The sequence below is a fragment of the Siphateles boraxobius genome, unplaced genomic scaffold (assembly GCF_051911475.1).
Source record: "Siphateles boraxobius isolate OS27281-9 unplaced genomic scaffold, OSU_SipBor_1 32, whole genome shotgun sequence".
NCBI classification, from domain to species: Eukaryota; Metazoa; Chordata; class Actinopteri; order Cypriniformes; family Leuciscidae; genus Siphateles; species Siphateles boraxobius.
The window spans coordinates 6,460,001-6,477,500 of NW_027508942.1; the positions used below are offsets into that span (position 1 = coordinate 6,460,001).

The window sequence follows — 17,500 nt, forward strand, 5'->3', positions numbered from 1 at the left end:
AAAACACTGCCAGTCAAAAGTTTTGTATCGGTAAGATTTTAAATGTTTTTAAAAAGAAGGATCTTCTGCTCACCAAGGCTGCATTTATTGGATCAAAAATACAGTAATGTGAAATACTATTTAAATGTAAATCTATGTGAATATATAGTAAAGTGTAATTTATTCCTGTGATCAAAGCTGAATTTTCAGCATCATTACTCCAGTCTTCAGTGTCACATGATCCTTCAGAAATCACTATAATATGATGATTTGATGCTTTAAAAAACATTTATGAATATTATCAGTGTTGAAAACTTTTTGATAAATAGAAAGTTCATTAAAACCGCATTTATTTGATATAGAAAGCTTTTGTAACATTGAACTCTACCGTTCAACATTTTGGGGTCAGTAAGAATTTTCATTTAAAAAAAAATCAATACTTTCATTCATCAAGGATTAATTAAATTGATCAAAAGTGACAGTAAAGACATTTATAATGTTACAAAAGACTCTATTTCAGATAAATGCTGTTCTTTTGAACTTTCTATTCATCAAAGAATCCTGAAATAAATTGTACACAACTGTTTCCAACACTGATAATAATCATAAGTGTTTCTTGAGCATCAAATCATCATATTATAGTGATTTCTGAAGGATCATGTGACACTGAAGACTGGAGTAATGATGCACTTTTAAAAAAAATTTTAATCAAATAAATGCAGCCTTGGTGAGCAGAAGAGACTTCTTTTAAAAACATTAAAAATCGTACCGATACAAAGCTTTTGACTGGCAGTGTGTGTTCAGGTCTCTCTGCGTTCTCACCTGGCTTCTTCACAGTAACGTAAATGTAGAGGAAGAACTCGATGCCGTACGTGACCAGCGCCGCCCACCAGTTAATCACAAACATCACGGCACAGCAAAGCACAGCTCCGAACAGAGACAGCCACATGTTATAGTACTTATACGCCGGCCTCCAACCTGCACACACACACACAGTGTTTACACACCGGAAGAGTTTACTGAGGCTACACTTTCTTTGTTTAGTGTATGTTTAGATATTTGTAGGGATGCACGATATATCGGTATCGGCTGATCTATATTCATTTTTAATGTTATCGTTATCGGCCTGATAAGAAAATTTGGCCGATATATTAAAGCTGATAAATAATGGATTATATCCTTCAGATGTGCACTATTCAACATGATGGTTTTGAAGTGCCTGAAATATGTTTGGAATCACTTCAAAAAAGGAAAATACGGTTCATTCTGTCATATCGGCTACATAAAATTATTATAAAAACATTATAATTGTGTGTTTGGGACATGGCTTTTTGTTTTTGTAATCAGGCTCTCAAAAATTATAAAAAAAATTGGATTTTATTTGAATATATCGGTTATCGGCTTTCAAATATATATAATTAGCGGTTATCGGTATCAGCTAAATTTGAAATTACAATGAGAACATTATAATTGTGCGATTCATGGCTTTTAATGCTGAGACTTGCATATATATCGTTTATCGGATTTCAAATATAAAGAATTATCGGTTATCGGCCACATTTTTTATATCAATGCATCTCTAGATATTTGTACTGGAAAACAAGACAAAATTATTAGGAAAACATTATTGTTGCAGGGCTCACTGGGTTGTGGAAGAGAGAGAGAGTGTGTGTGTGTGTGTGTGTCTGTGTGTGTGTGTCTGTGTGTGTGTGTGTGTGTGTGTGTGTGTGTGTGTGTGTGTGTGTGTGTGTGTGTGTGTGTGTGTGTGTGTGTGTGTGTGTGTGTGTGTGTGTGTGTGTGTGTAGAAGACTGGACAGGACCTGGGGATTTGGCGTATGAGGCGTGGAAGCAGGAATAGTTGATGAGGGCGTATGAAGCCAGGAAGAAGTTGGAGATGACGGGAGCGATGGTGTTGAGCTCAGCTGGGAATCAAACAACCACCGTTACATGATCACTTCTGTCACATCAAATCCTTTAATCACCGTTATATATTCACCGATGAGGATGAACGCTACAGCGATGACGAAGGTCAGGAGGTATCCTCTGATTGGCTCGTTGTTTTTCCCGTAACCTTTGGCGAAGAACTTTAGGGGCTTGTAGATGTTGTCTTTGCACAGAGCCTGAGACAAGACAGATTCACTATTAAAATCCAGATTAGGCAAGTAAAAAGTAGAATAAAGGCCTGTTCACACCAAAAACGATAACTATAATGATAAAGATATCGTTCTAAATGTAAAAGAATAGCATAGTCTTCACTGCAATAATAAGGAATATAGTTAGAATCACTTTCACAATGATTTTTTTCCAGCAGATGAATGATAAAACATTGATAGCCAATCAGAATCCATCTCGAGTATTTCCTCCTTAAAACTGCAGTGAACCAAAGACAGTCTCAAAAACACGCTTTGAAATCGCAGGTGTTTCTGACGTCACAAACTACATTGTAACCAATCAGATCAACGTGTGATCGTCAACCAGTGGATCTCTGAGTGAGTGAGTGGAGGCGGGGCTCATTTGCATATTTATAGAACCGCGCATACTAAATGAGGCAAGGGTGTCGAGTTACATTCAAGATATTTTAAAGGGTAACTGAACACTAAAACAACTTTTTTTAGTTAATGATCTGTAAGAATGGAGCTTCATAAATGCTGTTCATTGATTCAAGTACATTTTTTGACATTTGGGTTTAAATTGTTTTAATTCTACAATATATGGTGTAAAAGTGTCTGAGTGCTGCCCTCTTCAGGGTGAACGGTGGCTACTGCAGTTGAGTTTTCCTATTGGATGTTGTGGTACCCTCTGACGTCAGAGAGTACCAGCTGACCACGCCCTCGCCTACAGAGAGATGTGTCTCAGGTGCACGCCCCTCCCTTCGCTGGGCTCCGCCCACTTTTCCAGCATTTTTCAAATATTGCCAGTGGGTGGAGTCAGGCTCTGACCAGGGAAGGCATGAAGACATTTTTTTTCAAGGAAAAAACGTTTAAATATGTTGTTGTGGTGATCAAAGATGAGTTTTAAAGGAAAAAATTATTGACTACAGGGGGGCTTTACGGCTACATCCACTTTAATCTGGATACATTTGAAAATGCATCTTTTTCTCTACATTTTGGCCTTCGTTCCACGATGGCTTTTATGTCTCTCCAAAGTGGATACATTTAATGTAAAAACGAAATGTAAATGTAAAAAAAAATAAACGGAATGTCAAAACTTAAGTATTTGAAAACAATGACACATGTTTAGTCACATGACGCATATTTACCTATGCATGTCTGTTTATTCTGCCATGTGCTATTTACTTTCATAAATAAGTTACTTGGTACAACATTCATATTACATTCTTGCAAAGATGACAGAAAATGCAATTGGAGTGTCAAAACATGCAGATAATGCAGCCTGAGAGATTTTTAAGAGCTTCTTTATGACATCATCCAGTCTTTTACTGTTTACTGAGTTTTATATAGTATTGTAAGATCGTCCTGTAAATGTCTATAACTTATCAGACAAATATTGGGTTTAAAGTTTGCATGAACTAAAAGTTGTGCTATACTTTTCACCTCTATTTTGTCGTATATCTGAGTGAAACGCTTCTGGAACAAGAACAAATGTAGGCGGGGCTTGATTGTGTCCGTGGGGAATTGATTGGATGGTTGTGGTTTGCTATTGGTGGATCTTCTGTGAGTGACAGGTTATAGCCCCGCCCTCGTCATCAGAGAAGAGATGCTGCTGTTATTCCGATACAAGATTCCTCATCCTTTGGAAGTGCGTCAAAGTGGATTTGCTTTGTCAGCAGAAAACAGCGTCTTCTCGACATGAACAACACGAACCAAACTCTTCCCGTTTTAGATACACTACAGTGTTTGAGGGCGGAGCTAAGAGTGTTACGGTTACGTGGTGGTAGGAAGCACGAGTAGACGAGGAATACAAGGAAACAGGAGTTTAATTATCAAAATCTCAGGAGATACAGAAACCACGCTAGGGACACAAGGCACAGCTGGGGCAAATTAACTCAACACAGGTGAATGAACTGAACACTAACGAGGAGCGGGAAAACTGGGACACAGGACTGAACCAAAAACACTAAGCAGGGGGAAACACAAGACATAACGTAACAAAGAGACGCTGTTCAGCCAATCGACACCACAGGTGGGCATTATGCTAAGTAGTCATTCATCTGCATAGGTTCAGCAGGAAGTGAGACTCAATTACTGACGACTCGTTTCAGTTCTTTCTTTTAGGAAACAAAAACTCCATTTATATTCACTTTGAAAGTTAGCAGAGCTTTTACATTTGCAAACAGCTTTAATACACACTACATGAAAGGTAATATCCCAAAAGGCACTTTAAATAGTGTGTGTGATCTCTGACCTGGAAGACTTTGGGCGCGCTCACTAAAGACGCAAGAGCTGAGGAGAGCGTGGCCGCAAACGTTCCTGCCGTGATGAGCGGTCCAAACCCAGACACTAGAGTCATTACCTGCACACACACACACACACACACACACACACCGGTGAGTCTCATCACTGATCAGAGGGATAGTTCACCCAAAAACTAAAGCTAGCCCATGATTTACTCGCCCTGAAGCCATCCTAGGTGTATCTGACATTCTTCTTTCAGACGAATACAATCAGTTATATTAAAACATGTCCTGGCTCTTCCAAGCTTTATGATGCCAGTGAATGGGTGTATATTCGGCAGAAGACCGTTCACACCGATTTACAGCGAAAGACTAACCTTGAACCCAAACACAAGAGGCGTTTGAACCGCGAGAGGCGCCTAAACTTACGCTACTCCTACACCCGTCATACAACGTCAAGTGTTTCTTCTCTGGTGTAGGTCGTCTGCCGGAAGCTAGTTATTTTAGTCGATAAAGTTTTAAATGTGGATATTTTTCTCATACGAATGCATCGCTTCACTTCAAAAGGCACTTATAAATCCCCCCAGAACAGTGTGGAGCACTTTTATCACGGATAGATGCACATTTATGATGGATAGATGCACTTTTATGATGGATAGATGCACTTTTATGATGGATAGATGCACTTTTATCACGGATAGATGCACTTTTATGATGGATAGATGCACTTTTATCACGGATAGATGCACATTTATGATGGATAGATGCACTTTTATCACGGATAGATGCACATTTATGATGGATTGATGCACATTTATGATGGATAGATGCACTTTTATGATGGACAGATGCACTTTTATCACGGATGGATGCACTTTTATGAAGGATAGATGCACTTTTATGATGGTCAGATGCACTTTTATCACGGATAGATGCACTTTTATCATGGATAGATGCACTTTAATGATGGATAGATGCACTTTTATGATGGATAGATGCACTTTTATGATGGATAGATGCACTTTTATCACGGATAGATGCACATTTATGATGGATAGATGCACTTTTATCACGGATAGATGCACTTTTATCATGGATAGATGCACATTTATGATGGATAGATGCACTTTTATCACGGATAGATGCACTTTTATCACGGATAGATGCACTTTTATGATGGATAGATGCACTTTTATGATGGATAGATGCACTTTTATCACGGATAGATGCACATTTATGATGGATAGATGCACTTTTATCACGGATAGATGCACTTTTATGATGGATAGATGCACTTTTATCACGGATAGATGCACTTTTATCATGGATAGATGCACATTTATGATGGATAGATGCACTTTTATCACGGATAGATGCACTTTTATCACGGACAGATGCACTTTTATGATGGATAGATGCACTTTTATCACGGATAGATGCACTTTTATCATGGATAGATGCACTTTTATGATGGATAGATGCACTTTTATGATGGATAGATGCACTTTTATCACGGATAGATGCACATTTATGATGGATGGATAGATAAACTTTTATCACGGATAGATGCACATTTATGATGGATAGATGCACATTTATGATGGATAGATGCACTTTTATGATGGATAGATGCACTTTTATGATGGATAGATGCACTTTTAGCACGGATAAATGCACTTTTATGATGGATAGATGCACTTTTATGATGGACAGATGCACTTTTATCACGGATGGATGCACTTTTATGAAGGATAGATGCACTTTTATGATGGATAGATGCACTTTTATGATGGACAGATGCACTTTTATCACGGATAGATGCACTTTTATCATGGATAGATGCACTTTTATGATGGATAGATGCACATTATCACGATAGATGCACTTTTATCACGGATAGATGCACTTTTATCACAGATAGATGCACTTTTATCACGTATAGATGTTTTTTTATCAAGGATAGATGTACTTTTATCATGGATAGATGCACTTTTATCACGTATAGATGCACTTTTATGATGGATAGATGCACTTTTATCACGGATAGATGCACTTTTATCATGGATAGATGCACTTTTATGAGGAATAGATGCACTTTTATGAGGGACAGATGCACTTTTATGATGGATAGATGCACTTTTATCACGGATAGATGCACTTTTATCATGGATAGATGCACTTTTATGATGGATAGATGCACTTTTATGATGGATAGATGCACTTTTATCACGGATAGATGCACATTTATGATGGATAGATGCACTTTTATCACGGATAGATGCACATTTATGATGGATAGATGCACTTTTATCACGGATAGATGCACATTTATGATGGATAGATGCACATTTATGATGGATAGATGCACTTTTATGATGGATAGATGCACTTTTATGATAGATAGATGCACTTTTATCACGGATAAATGCACTTTTATGATGGATAGATGCACTTTTATGATGGACAGATGCACTTTTATCACGGATGGATGCACTTTTATGAAGGATAGATGCACTTTTATGATGGATAGATGCACTTTTATGATGGACAGATGCACTTTTATCACGGATAGATGCACTTTTATCATGGATAGATGCACTTTTATGATGGATAGATGCACATTATCACGATAGATGCACTTTTATCACGGATAGATGCACTTTTATCACAGATAGATGCACTTTTATCACGTATAGATGTTTTTTTATCAAGGATAGATGTACTTTTATCATGGATAGATGCCCTTTTATCACGTATAGATGCTTTTTTATCATGATAGATGCACTTTTATCACGGATAGATGCACTTTTATCACGGATATATGCTTTTTTATCATGGATAGATGCACTTTTATCACGGATAGATGTACTTTTATCACGGATAGATGTACTTTTATCACGGATAGATGCACTTTTATCACGGATAGATGTACTTTTATCACGGATAGATGTACTTTTATCACAGATAGATGAACTATTGTCATGGATTGATGCACTTTTATGATGGATAGATGCACTTTTATAATGGATAGATGTACTTTTGGATAGATGCACTTTTATCACTGATAGATGCACTTTTATCATGGATATATGTACTTTTATCACGGATAGATGCACTTTTATCATGGATAGATGTACTTTTATCACGGACATATGCACTTTTATCACGGATAGATGTACTTTTATCACGGATAGATGCACTTTTATCACGGATAGATGTACTTTTATGCACTTATATCACGGATAGATGCACTTTTATCACGGATAGATGCACTTTTATCACGGATAGATGCACTTTTATCACGGATAGATGCACTTTTATCACGGATAGATGTACTTTTATGCACTTTTATCACGGATAGATGCACTTTTATCACAGATAGATGAACTTTTCATCACTGATAGATACACTTTTATCACGGATAGATGCACTTTTGGATAGATGCACTTTTATCACTGATAGATGCACTTTCATAATGGATCGATGCACTTTTATCACGGATAGATGCACTTTTATCATGGATAGATGTACTTTTATCACGGACAGATGCACTTTTATCACGGATAGATGTACTTTTATCACGGATAGATGCACTTTTATCACGGATAGATGCACTTTTATCACAGATAGATGCACTTTTATCATGGATAGATGTACTTTTATCACGGACAGATGCACTTTTATCACGGATAGATGTACTTTTATCACGGATAGATGCACTTTTATCACGGATAGATGCACTTTTATCACGGATAGATGTACTTTTATCATGGATCGATGCACTTTTATCACGGATAGATGTACTTTTATCACGGACAGATGCACTTTTATCACGGATAGATGTACTTTTATCACGGATAGATGCACTTTTATCACGGATAGATGCACTTTTATCACGGATAGATGTACTTTTATCACAGATAGATGAACTATTGTCATGGATTGATGCACTTTTATGATGGATAGATGCACTTTTATAATGGATAGATGTACTTTTGGATAGATGCACTTTTATCACGGATAGATGCACTTTTATCACGGATAGATGCACTTTTATCACGGATAGATGTACTTTTATCACGGATAGATGCACTTTTATCACGGATAGATGTACTTTTATCACGGATAGATGTACTTTTATCACAGATAGATGAATTATTGTCATGGATTGATGCACTTTTATGATGGATAGATGCACTTTTATAATGGATAGATGTACTTTTGGATAGATGCACTTTTATCACTGATAGATGCACTTTTATCATGGATATATGTACTTTTATCACGGATAGATGCACTTTTATCATGGATAGATGTACTTTTATCACGGACAGATGCACTTTTATCACGGATAGATGTACTTTTATCACGGATAGATGCACTTTTATCACGGATAGATGTACTTTTATGCACTTATATCACGGATAGATGCACTTTTATCACGGATAGATGCACTTTTATCACGGATAGATGCACTTTTATCACGGATAGATGCACTTTTATCACGGATAGATGTACTTTTATGCACTTTTATCACGGATAGATGCACTTTTATCACGGATAGATGCACTTTTATCACAGATAGATGAACTTTTCATCACTGATAGATACACTTTTATCACGGATAGATGCACTTTTGGATAGATGCACTTTTATCACTGATAGATGCACTTTCATAATGGATCGATGCACTTTTATCACGGATAGATGCACTTTTATCATGGATAGATGTACTTTTATCACGGACAGATGCACTTTTATCACGGATAGATGTACTTTTATCACGGATAGATGCACTTTTATCACGGATAGATGCACTTTTATCACGGATAGATGCACTTTTATCACGGATAGATGCACTTTTATAACGGATAGATGTACTTTTATGCACTTTTATCACGGATAGATGCACTTTTATCACGGATAGATGCACTTTTATCACAGATAGATGAACTTTTCATCACTGATAGATACACTTTTATCACGGATAGATGCACTTTTATCACATATGGATGCACTTTTATCACGGATGGATGCGCTTTGATGGACTTCCCAAAAAATATACCCATTCACTCCCATCCCATTATGAAGCTTGGAAGAGCCAGGAAATTTTTTGAATAACTCTGATTGTCATATATAACCTAGGATGACTTGAGGGCGAGGAAACCATGGGCTTAATTTCATTTTCGGGTGAACTATCATGTACAGCTCCAAAATCTTGCAACACACTCTTTAACTGTATCTGATTTATTCCCTCAGATGTTTATGACTCCCACCTGGAAGTTGTTCATGAGGCCGTAGTTGCATTTGCTGGTCTGGCAGATTGAGAAGTCGTACCCCAGATTACAAGCCGAAGAGAAGTTGCAACTCGAACCTACTTGAAGAGTGTCGTTGTGGATCCCCGTCGCATCTCGAACTACAGTGACGGCTGTCGAGAATCAGTGCAATCGCTCTGTTAGACGTCCAGACTGAGACTGGAGAGAGTAATTTCAAGTGTGCGTTCAGGACTCACAAACAACCAGTGCGACGGCCAGGTAGGTTATTCCTGTGATGAAGATGGCCAGAAGTGTTCCTTTGGGAAGGGCAGCCTGAGGATCCTGGAAAATCAGAGGTGAATGTGTGTGAAAAATGTTGAACCAGCATGTGATTTAACTGCAGGCATTTCAGATATCGGCCACCGTATCAGTTTCGGACAATATATGTTCATTTTTAATGTTATCGCTATCCGCCTAATAAGAAAATGTAGCCGATATATTAAAGCCGATAAATAATGTATTATTTTCTTCAGCTGAGACACTTCAAATGCGCACTATTCAACATGATGGTTTTGAAATGCTTGAATATGATTGAAATCACTTCAAATAAGAAAATTAATTTAGATTTATTGGCCAATATATCGGTTATCGGCTTTCAAATATATATAATTATCGGTTATCGGTATCAGCTAAATTTTAAATTATAATGAGAACATTATAAATGTGTGATTCATTGCTTTTAATGCTGAGACTTTTGTTTTAGCAATCAGGCTCTCAAAAAATATATAAAAATTTGAATTTAGATTTATCTGCCAATATATCGGTTATTGGCTTTCAAATATAAAGAGTTATCTGTATCGGCCAAATTTATCATATCGCTAATTTCAGATTATAAATGACCAGACACTCGCTCTTACTTTCAGATCTCCAGAGATATTGGCTCCAGCCAGGATCCCAGTGGCTGCCGGGAAAAAGATGGCAAAAACAGAGAAGAACGTTTCTCCATCCCGGAATTCCGGTAGAAAGTTTTCCTTTGCGATGGATTCTGTTTTCAGAAAGAGTTACACTGATACTTTAGGCCTCTAATGTGACTATTTAGTCCTAAAATTTCATGCACAAATGCCGGTGTTTCTTGCATGTTGTTCCTCTGTCTCACCTTGATAGTTAAAGAAGCCTTTGGAACGCTTGTCTAGTGTGGAGGGAATCACTGTTCCCACAAATACATTCCCAATGGCCAACAGCAGGATCACCAACAGAGCTACCTGAGCCTGTAGAGAGAGAGAAGCTTCTCTTCATCCTTCCCTCGTATTCTGTAACAAATCCTTCCCTCTCAATGACCCGAAGCCCTAAAATTATACTTCATTTTTTTAGTTGTCCAGAAAACTTAAAATATTTTGCATTTTGCATAATGCATTTTTTTTAAGATTGATAGTTATTTTTTATTTTATTTAGATTTGATCAATTAATAATAAATACATAGTAATTTAATCACATTCCTCACAGCCTTTCAATTTAAATTCAAAATAACTCACAATTGCATGCATAATCCTTTTAAGTCAGCTCAAAATATCGTACATTGTGTGTCTCTGTCGACCTCTTGTGGGAAATTAATAATATAAGATGATGTTTCATGACTCTAGATGGTCTTATATCTCTATATGGAGTAAATGAGCTGTCCTAAAGTCAGTTCTCTTCAGTATGCATTCAGATACACATGTAGACATTATAAAATCATTTTTTGGTAAAGTTTTAGCATTTTTAGTTTGAATTTTGAGCATTTTAGGTTTTTCTATGTGTACTGAAGCATTCCTCGCATTCCATTCATTCCTAAGGGAGTCAAGTCAAATATATTTATATAGCGCTTTTCACAATACAGATTGTATCAAAGCTGCTTCACAGTATCAATCAAAACAACTTAACAATGTTTGTTTATTACTGGAAAATTGACTATTTTAAATTTCAACCACAAAACTCCTCAAATCCATTCCTTTTTTTGTGTGTGTATTCGTGGTTCAAGACTTATAAAGTCCTGGGGTCTTGGACCCTCTGATGAACACTCAATTTTTAAAACAAATTCACAAATATTCACAAATATCCCTTTGATATCCCACAGATATTCACAAGTATCAACATGAGCTGAGGGAAGGATGAGGTTAACTGCTGTCACACCAATCTAAAACTCAATCCCAGCATGCATCTGGCTTACCTTTGCCTCCCACTCCATTCCGGCCACAGTGATGCTCATCAGCAGAACCACCGTTATACAGCCGATGATCCTGATGTCATTCATTGGATCCATCATAAGTGCGTTATTTTCCTGTACAGAGCAGATAGACGTGTTGAACTGGTGCAGCTGGTGACCATGTGATCCTGAAACACTGTCACTTTGTCAAGTCACCTTTATTTATACAGCGCTTTTTACAATACTGATCGTTTCAAAGCAGCTTTACAGAGATAACAGGAAAATAATGCAACAAAATGTGTTTCTAGAATAAAATAGCGTCACAGTTCAGCTTAAGTAAGTTCAGTGATGCTTCATTTTTGTTGTAAAAAAGTTATTAATTTAGTTCATTTATATATAGCCGCTCTGGAGAAACCCGTGATGTCATCGTCCAGCTCTCATATAATGGTGTCAATGAAGAGAGATCAATAATATTTTTGAATATTAAATGTTGGTGTGTTTGTACCTTGAGTATATCCACCACAGTTTCAGAAAACCCGACGACATACATGGCCACGGCCACAGCGTTGGCGAACGCGAAGATCAGGCCGATGGATCCGCCAAACTCAGGGCCCAAACTGCGAGAGATCAGGTAATACGCTCCGCCTAGAGCACAAACACACTCATCACCCTTACCAAACTAACATATAAACTAATATACTGCAAAATATAATGCCATAGATTACATAATGCATTTCCATATATCGGAAACTAGTGCTCATATTTTTCAATATACTGCAATATATCGATTGACCATGTATGGCTATATATTAATACATATAAAGTATTTATAAATGAAGACAAAAATAGCATTACATGTAATATTCACAAAGTTGTATCCTTTATTGTGTACATACATGTTCCCATATAAATGTGAATGTATGTTCACACATATACAGTTACAACAGATTTCTAGTTCCCAGCATGCTTTGCTTGCCATGCATGCTTTATAAACTTGCATACATTCTGATATATTATTAAATATATTTAGGGCCCGAGCACCGATGGTGTTTATTATTATTATTATTATTATTATTATTATTCTCCAATTTGAATCGCATTTTTGAGGTCCTAAACATACTCGAAAACTCACGAAACTTTGCACACACGTCAGAACTAGCGAAAATGTACATCTGATATGGGTTTCAGAATTGGGTGGGGCAAAATGGCTCTATAGCGCCACCTATAAAGGTTCAACGGAGTGCGCTTCCCGCTACGTTTCGCGTACGTGTACGAAATTCGGTACATACGTGTAATGACCCAACTTCCTTTCAGATTTTTGTGCAGTTTTTGTCATTTTCAGGTCTCGTACTTTAACGAACTCCTCCAACGGTTTTAATAGTTTTAATATTCTATCTAATTTTAGTCCGGTTTCTCATCTTCCATTTCTTTCTAAAGTTTTGGAAAAAGTTGTTTTCATACAGTTAAAACCCTATCTGGAAAACAACTCTGTCCTTGAAAAATTTCAGTCTGGATTTAGGTCTCACCACAGCACTGAGTCTGCACTATTAAAGGTACACAATGATATGGCTTTTTTTGTAGATAACAAGTGTCCTGTTGCCTTAGTGCTACTGGACCTCACAGCAGTCTTTGACACGGTAGACCATACAATCCTCCTGTCACGCCTGGAGCAGTATGTTGGCATTCATGGCACTGCACTTAAGTGGTTTATGTCATACTTATCAAATAGAACTTTCTCTGTGATGATGGGGGATTTGTCTTCTTCTTGTGCTTCTCTTTCCTGTGGAGTCCCGCAAGGCTCCGTTCTTGGCCCTATTTTGTTTTCATTATATATGCTACCGCTAGGGTCAATTATAGCCAGACACAACCTATCTTTTCACTGTTATGCAGATGATCTGCAAATCGATCTGCCATTGAAGCCTGGTGAGGTACAAGGTACCTTAGTTGACTGCATCAAGGACATTAAGCAGTGGTTTGCCCAAAATTTTATGCACTTAAATGAGGATGAAGCTGAATATATTGTGTTTGGAGAATTTGTGTCTAACGGGTTTGGTCCCTGATTTCCAACGGCCAGACAGACGGTAAGGAACTTAGGAGTGATCTTTGATAGTTCCTTTAAATTCAACAAAATATTTTCTTTTCATAAGTGCAGCTGAAGACTGGATTCTGTTGTTTCTGATTGAAAGTGTTGTTTTACCTCCTCGCACCACACCGTTGGTACAGATCGCTGACATGGAGAGACATGTGACGCTGGTCACCACTATACTCAATAACACCACCACGATCCCCAGACCTGCAACACACACACACACACACATTACGTCAGCTAACCTGAAATAATCACTTTTTATTCATGATATGTGATGATTTAATTAAACTGCACTGCAAAAATTGAATTTCTTGTTTTCCAGTTTGAATATGAAAACATTCTTATTTACTGGAGAAGCAAAGATGCATTATAATAAAGAGAGTTTAAGCTCAAAGCAAGAACAAATATCCACCAATGGATTCAGAAAACAAACTTAATGGTACATTTTTCAAACTCCATTGGCAGATATTTGTTCTTGTTTTAAGCACAAACTCACTTCATTTTCCTGATTTAAGAATGTTTAGATAGTTGTGCTGGAAGACAAGACAAAAATACTGAGAAAGAACATCCTGACACATTTCAGTGGATTACGACTTAAATCTTGTTTCTTTTGTGTCCCACAGAAATAAGAAAGTCACATGGGCTTGGAAAGACGTGATGGTGAGTAAATGACTCAATTATTGCTCACATTTGCGCTATTTACAGTATATAGACACACGTACGCTTGTTTGACTATGTCAGTGAGCTCGTCTCATAAACTTAGATTGTATTTTTATCCGGTTCCTAAGATTTTCAATCTCCTAACCCGACGTGTGTTATCAGTGTGTGTGTGTGTGTGTGTGTGTGTTCAGCGCTATAATGGGATCATTGAGGACTAAAAGCGCTCTCACACCTCATAAAACACGTAACGGCAGTGAGTTTGATGGCCTGAAGCTGGAGGTGTCTGACTGGAACTGAACTTCTCAGAACCGTCAGAACTTTCGCAGAAACTCAAACCTCTCATGCGCTGTTAGTTACGCATCATTAAACACCGGCGGTGACCTTCGGCGCTTTCCACACCGAAACACGACGAGACTTCACACCTGTAGATTCCAATGTTGCGTTTTTTATTTTTTCGGTTTGGTTCGGTTCAACTGATGTGACTTTACTGAAACTGTGCTCTGATTGGTCAGTTTCATGCGCATCATCCATCCAGATGGATTGAAGTTCTCTCCGCGAGTGGCTTTATATGTATCTGTCGAGAAACACTTATACGAGTGTGTGTATCTCGGGCGATTGTCTAACATGCCTAAACGAACGAAAGGGAGAAGACACCAGATTGGGAAACAAACGCTCCAAATGAGCCATTAAGTTATGAAACTCTGAACGTTCAAAACCAAGTTTTTAAAAATGTTTTCTTGGTAATGCGAATGTAGAGGTAAAATTCCATTTTGCAAACATTAGAACGTTACTTTTGAATGTTCTCTGAACGTTCTGAAATGTTTTCAGAATAAAATGTTTTTGTGCTAACGTTCTGAGAACGTTATTAAACACTGTTAAAAAAAATGCTTTTCTCACTTATTATTTTTGTCTTGTTTCCAGTCCAAATATCTAAAACATTCTTACATCAAGAAGCATTCACATGAGAAGTAAAACGACATAAGAAATTATATCTTGTTTTCTGGGGAATAAAATTTAAATAAAAACAAGATAAATTATCTGCCAGTGGGGTAAGAAAAATAAAATTCAAATGGAAAACAAGATTATTTTTCTGATCCCATTGTTAGATAATTATGGAAGCTTGTTTCCGGCACACAATAACAAAAAAAGGTAATTGCAAATTTTTTTCTCACAATTGCATGTTTACATCTCGCAATTCTGACTTTATAACACGCAATTGCGTAATTTTTTAACTATATAATTTCTAATGTCATTTTGCTTCTCTAGTAAATGCTTCTTGATTTAAAAATGTTTAGATATGTGGAGTGGATACGAGTAAAAGGCATTTTTTGCAGTGAAGACCAAATAACTTTGAAGTAACGTTGTATTAACGTTAGTGGAAGAACGTTCTGAGAATAGCCGGGATGTTCTTCACACTGATTATTAAGCGTGTGTTTTCTGTGCTGAATGTAGGAAGGTTTCTAAACACATCTCACCTATTCCTGCTTGTCCAAACACCCAGGAGAGCCGGATGAACAGCATGACGCCCCAGATGTTCAGCATGCATCTCACCTGTCCACACAAGCGTACGGTCACACGCAGGTACACGAGCGCTTTCTGATCACATGATCGTTCCTCCACTCACCAGAACTCCTTTGATCCAGCCAAACTTGACCACTCCTCCGGTTTGTTTCTCCTCGAGCGGGACGATGGACTCCGCGTCTCCCAGCGTCGAGCCGTCCGCTTCATCCCGGTCCTCCACCGGACTGGGAATATTAAGGCCTCCATTCTGACGATAAACAGGCGGTTAAAATCAGGCACTCTGGGGTAGAAGACACGCTAATCTGAGCATTTTACACATGCTTTTATAGTCAAACCAACATTTCTCACATTATCACAGTTTATTCGCTATAGTTTAGACAATGGTAATAAAATATGAGCAGAACTCAGTTGATATTTGACCGGTTTTGTCCGTCCTTCTGTTAGACTCTCACACATGAATTATGTTGAATATCTGTCAGCTGTTAAATTTAACTACACAATTAGATAATACCAGTTTAGCTCAACCAATCACCAAGCAATGCTTCATGTTGTTCAGTCTGTGGTGTAAAAAGCTGCATTAGTTATTAAAGAAAAAACACTTCAGCAAAACATGATCAGCTCAAAGTGTCCCAATCATTTTTGGTACCAATTTTTATAAATTTTACTGTATGAAGATTATTTTGGTATAATGTCAGCTTACTTTATTTTGCTCTCCTCACTCACATAAATGATCTATAGTGTCCTGCACACACTAGTAAAAAAATATTAGAAATTATATCTGGTGTCTGAATAATGTTTGGTTTGACTGTATTTGCAGCTCTTATGGGCTGAACATGTAATATTTACACTTTAATATTTTGCGCTGTATTTTTCTCTTTGCATTAAGATGGCGGATATCAGTTCTTGTTTTAAGCACAAACTCACTTCATTTTGATCCTAAAACAAGACTTAATATCTTCAGTCATTCTGCTTCTCCAGTAAATGCATCTTGATTTAAGAATGTTTATATATTTGCATGATTTTGTGTTTCTGTGTCTCGAAGGAGTGATTTACAGAAGAGAAATGCTTTCGATGCTCATGTTCGTTTTCCTCGTTTCCTTCTTGCGTTAGAAATTTTGAGCAACTGAATTGGAAATAAAGTTTCTCCGGCGTCAGGACTGCGTGATCTCTGGATCAGCGTAAAGTTTTTAGTCTTCGTTTGCATGAATTATCCCGTTTCAGGCCAGCAGATCGATGCATTAGCCACTGAAGATCGTTACTCATAAACCAAGAGCTTTTCTCATTAGCTGGGTTATTGATCCTCGTCTGTGTCGGGTCACCACACACACACACACACACACACTGCTGTGGTCTACACCGTGAGTCATGAATCAGGTGCTGGATTTATGTTAATGAAATATCATCCGTGAGCATTTTTGCTACTTTTGCTTTCGTATCGCAATTGATTTATATAGTTAATA

General features: G+C 37.4%; 1 protein-coding gene and 2 long non-coding RNA genes across 4 annotated transcripts in view; 2 read left to right on the forward strand and 1 right to left on the reverse strand.

Annotated features, from left to right (window-relative positions):
* The window catches only part of slc12a1 (solute carrier family 12 member 1), a 37,718-nt gene that overhangs the window by 17,212 nt on the left and 3,006 nt on the right, over positions 1-17,500 (reverse strand). The window contains exons 2-14 of the mRNA XM_077194647.1: positions 16,144-16,287; positions 15,995-16,070; positions 13,968-14,063; positions 12,276-12,415; positions 11,795-11,905; positions 10,745-10,856; positions 10,506-10,633; positions 9,846-9,930; positions 9,610-9,761; positions 4,345-4,452; positions 1,976-2,099; positions 1,800-1,901; positions 802-957 (exon numbers count right to left, since the gene is read on the reverse strand). Coding sequence (XP_077050762.1) covers positions 802-957; positions 1,800-1,901; positions 1,976-2,099; positions 4,345-4,452; positions 9,610-9,761; positions 9,846-9,930; positions 10,506-10,633; positions 10,745-10,856; positions 11,795-11,905; positions 12,276-12,415; positions 13,968-14,063; positions 15,995-16,070; positions 16,144-16,287 — 1,534 coding nt within the window. The remainder of the gene's footprint in view (positions 1-801; positions 958-1,799; positions 1,902-1,975; positions 2,100-4,344; positions 4,453-9,609; positions 9,762-9,845; positions 9,931-10,505; positions 10,634-10,744; positions 10,857-11,794; positions 11,906-12,275; positions 12,416-13,967; positions 14,064-15,994; positions 16,071-16,143; positions 16,288-17,500) is intronic.
* LOC143700934 (uncharacterized) lies at positions 9,536-14,077 on the forward strand. 2 transcript variants are annotated; one of them, XR_013189678.1, is made up of 4 exons: positions 9,536-9,944; positions 10,512-10,606; positions 12,296-12,401; positions 13,923-14,077. It is a non-coding gene; the product is annotated as an uncharacterized LOC143700934 (long non-coding RNA). The 2 variants fall into 2 exon arrangements; XR_013189680.1 differs by having other exon boundaries at positions 9,536-9,867.
* Positions 14,480-17,500, forward strand: part of LOC143700935 (uncharacterized) — a 43,526-nt gene continuing 40,505 nt past the window's right edge. The window contains exons 1-2 of the long non-coding RNA XR_013189681.1: positions 14,480-14,519; positions 15,972-16,100. This is a non-coding gene — a long non-coding RNA (uncharacterized LOC143700935). The remainder of the gene's footprint in view (positions 14,520-15,971; positions 16,101-17,500) is intronic.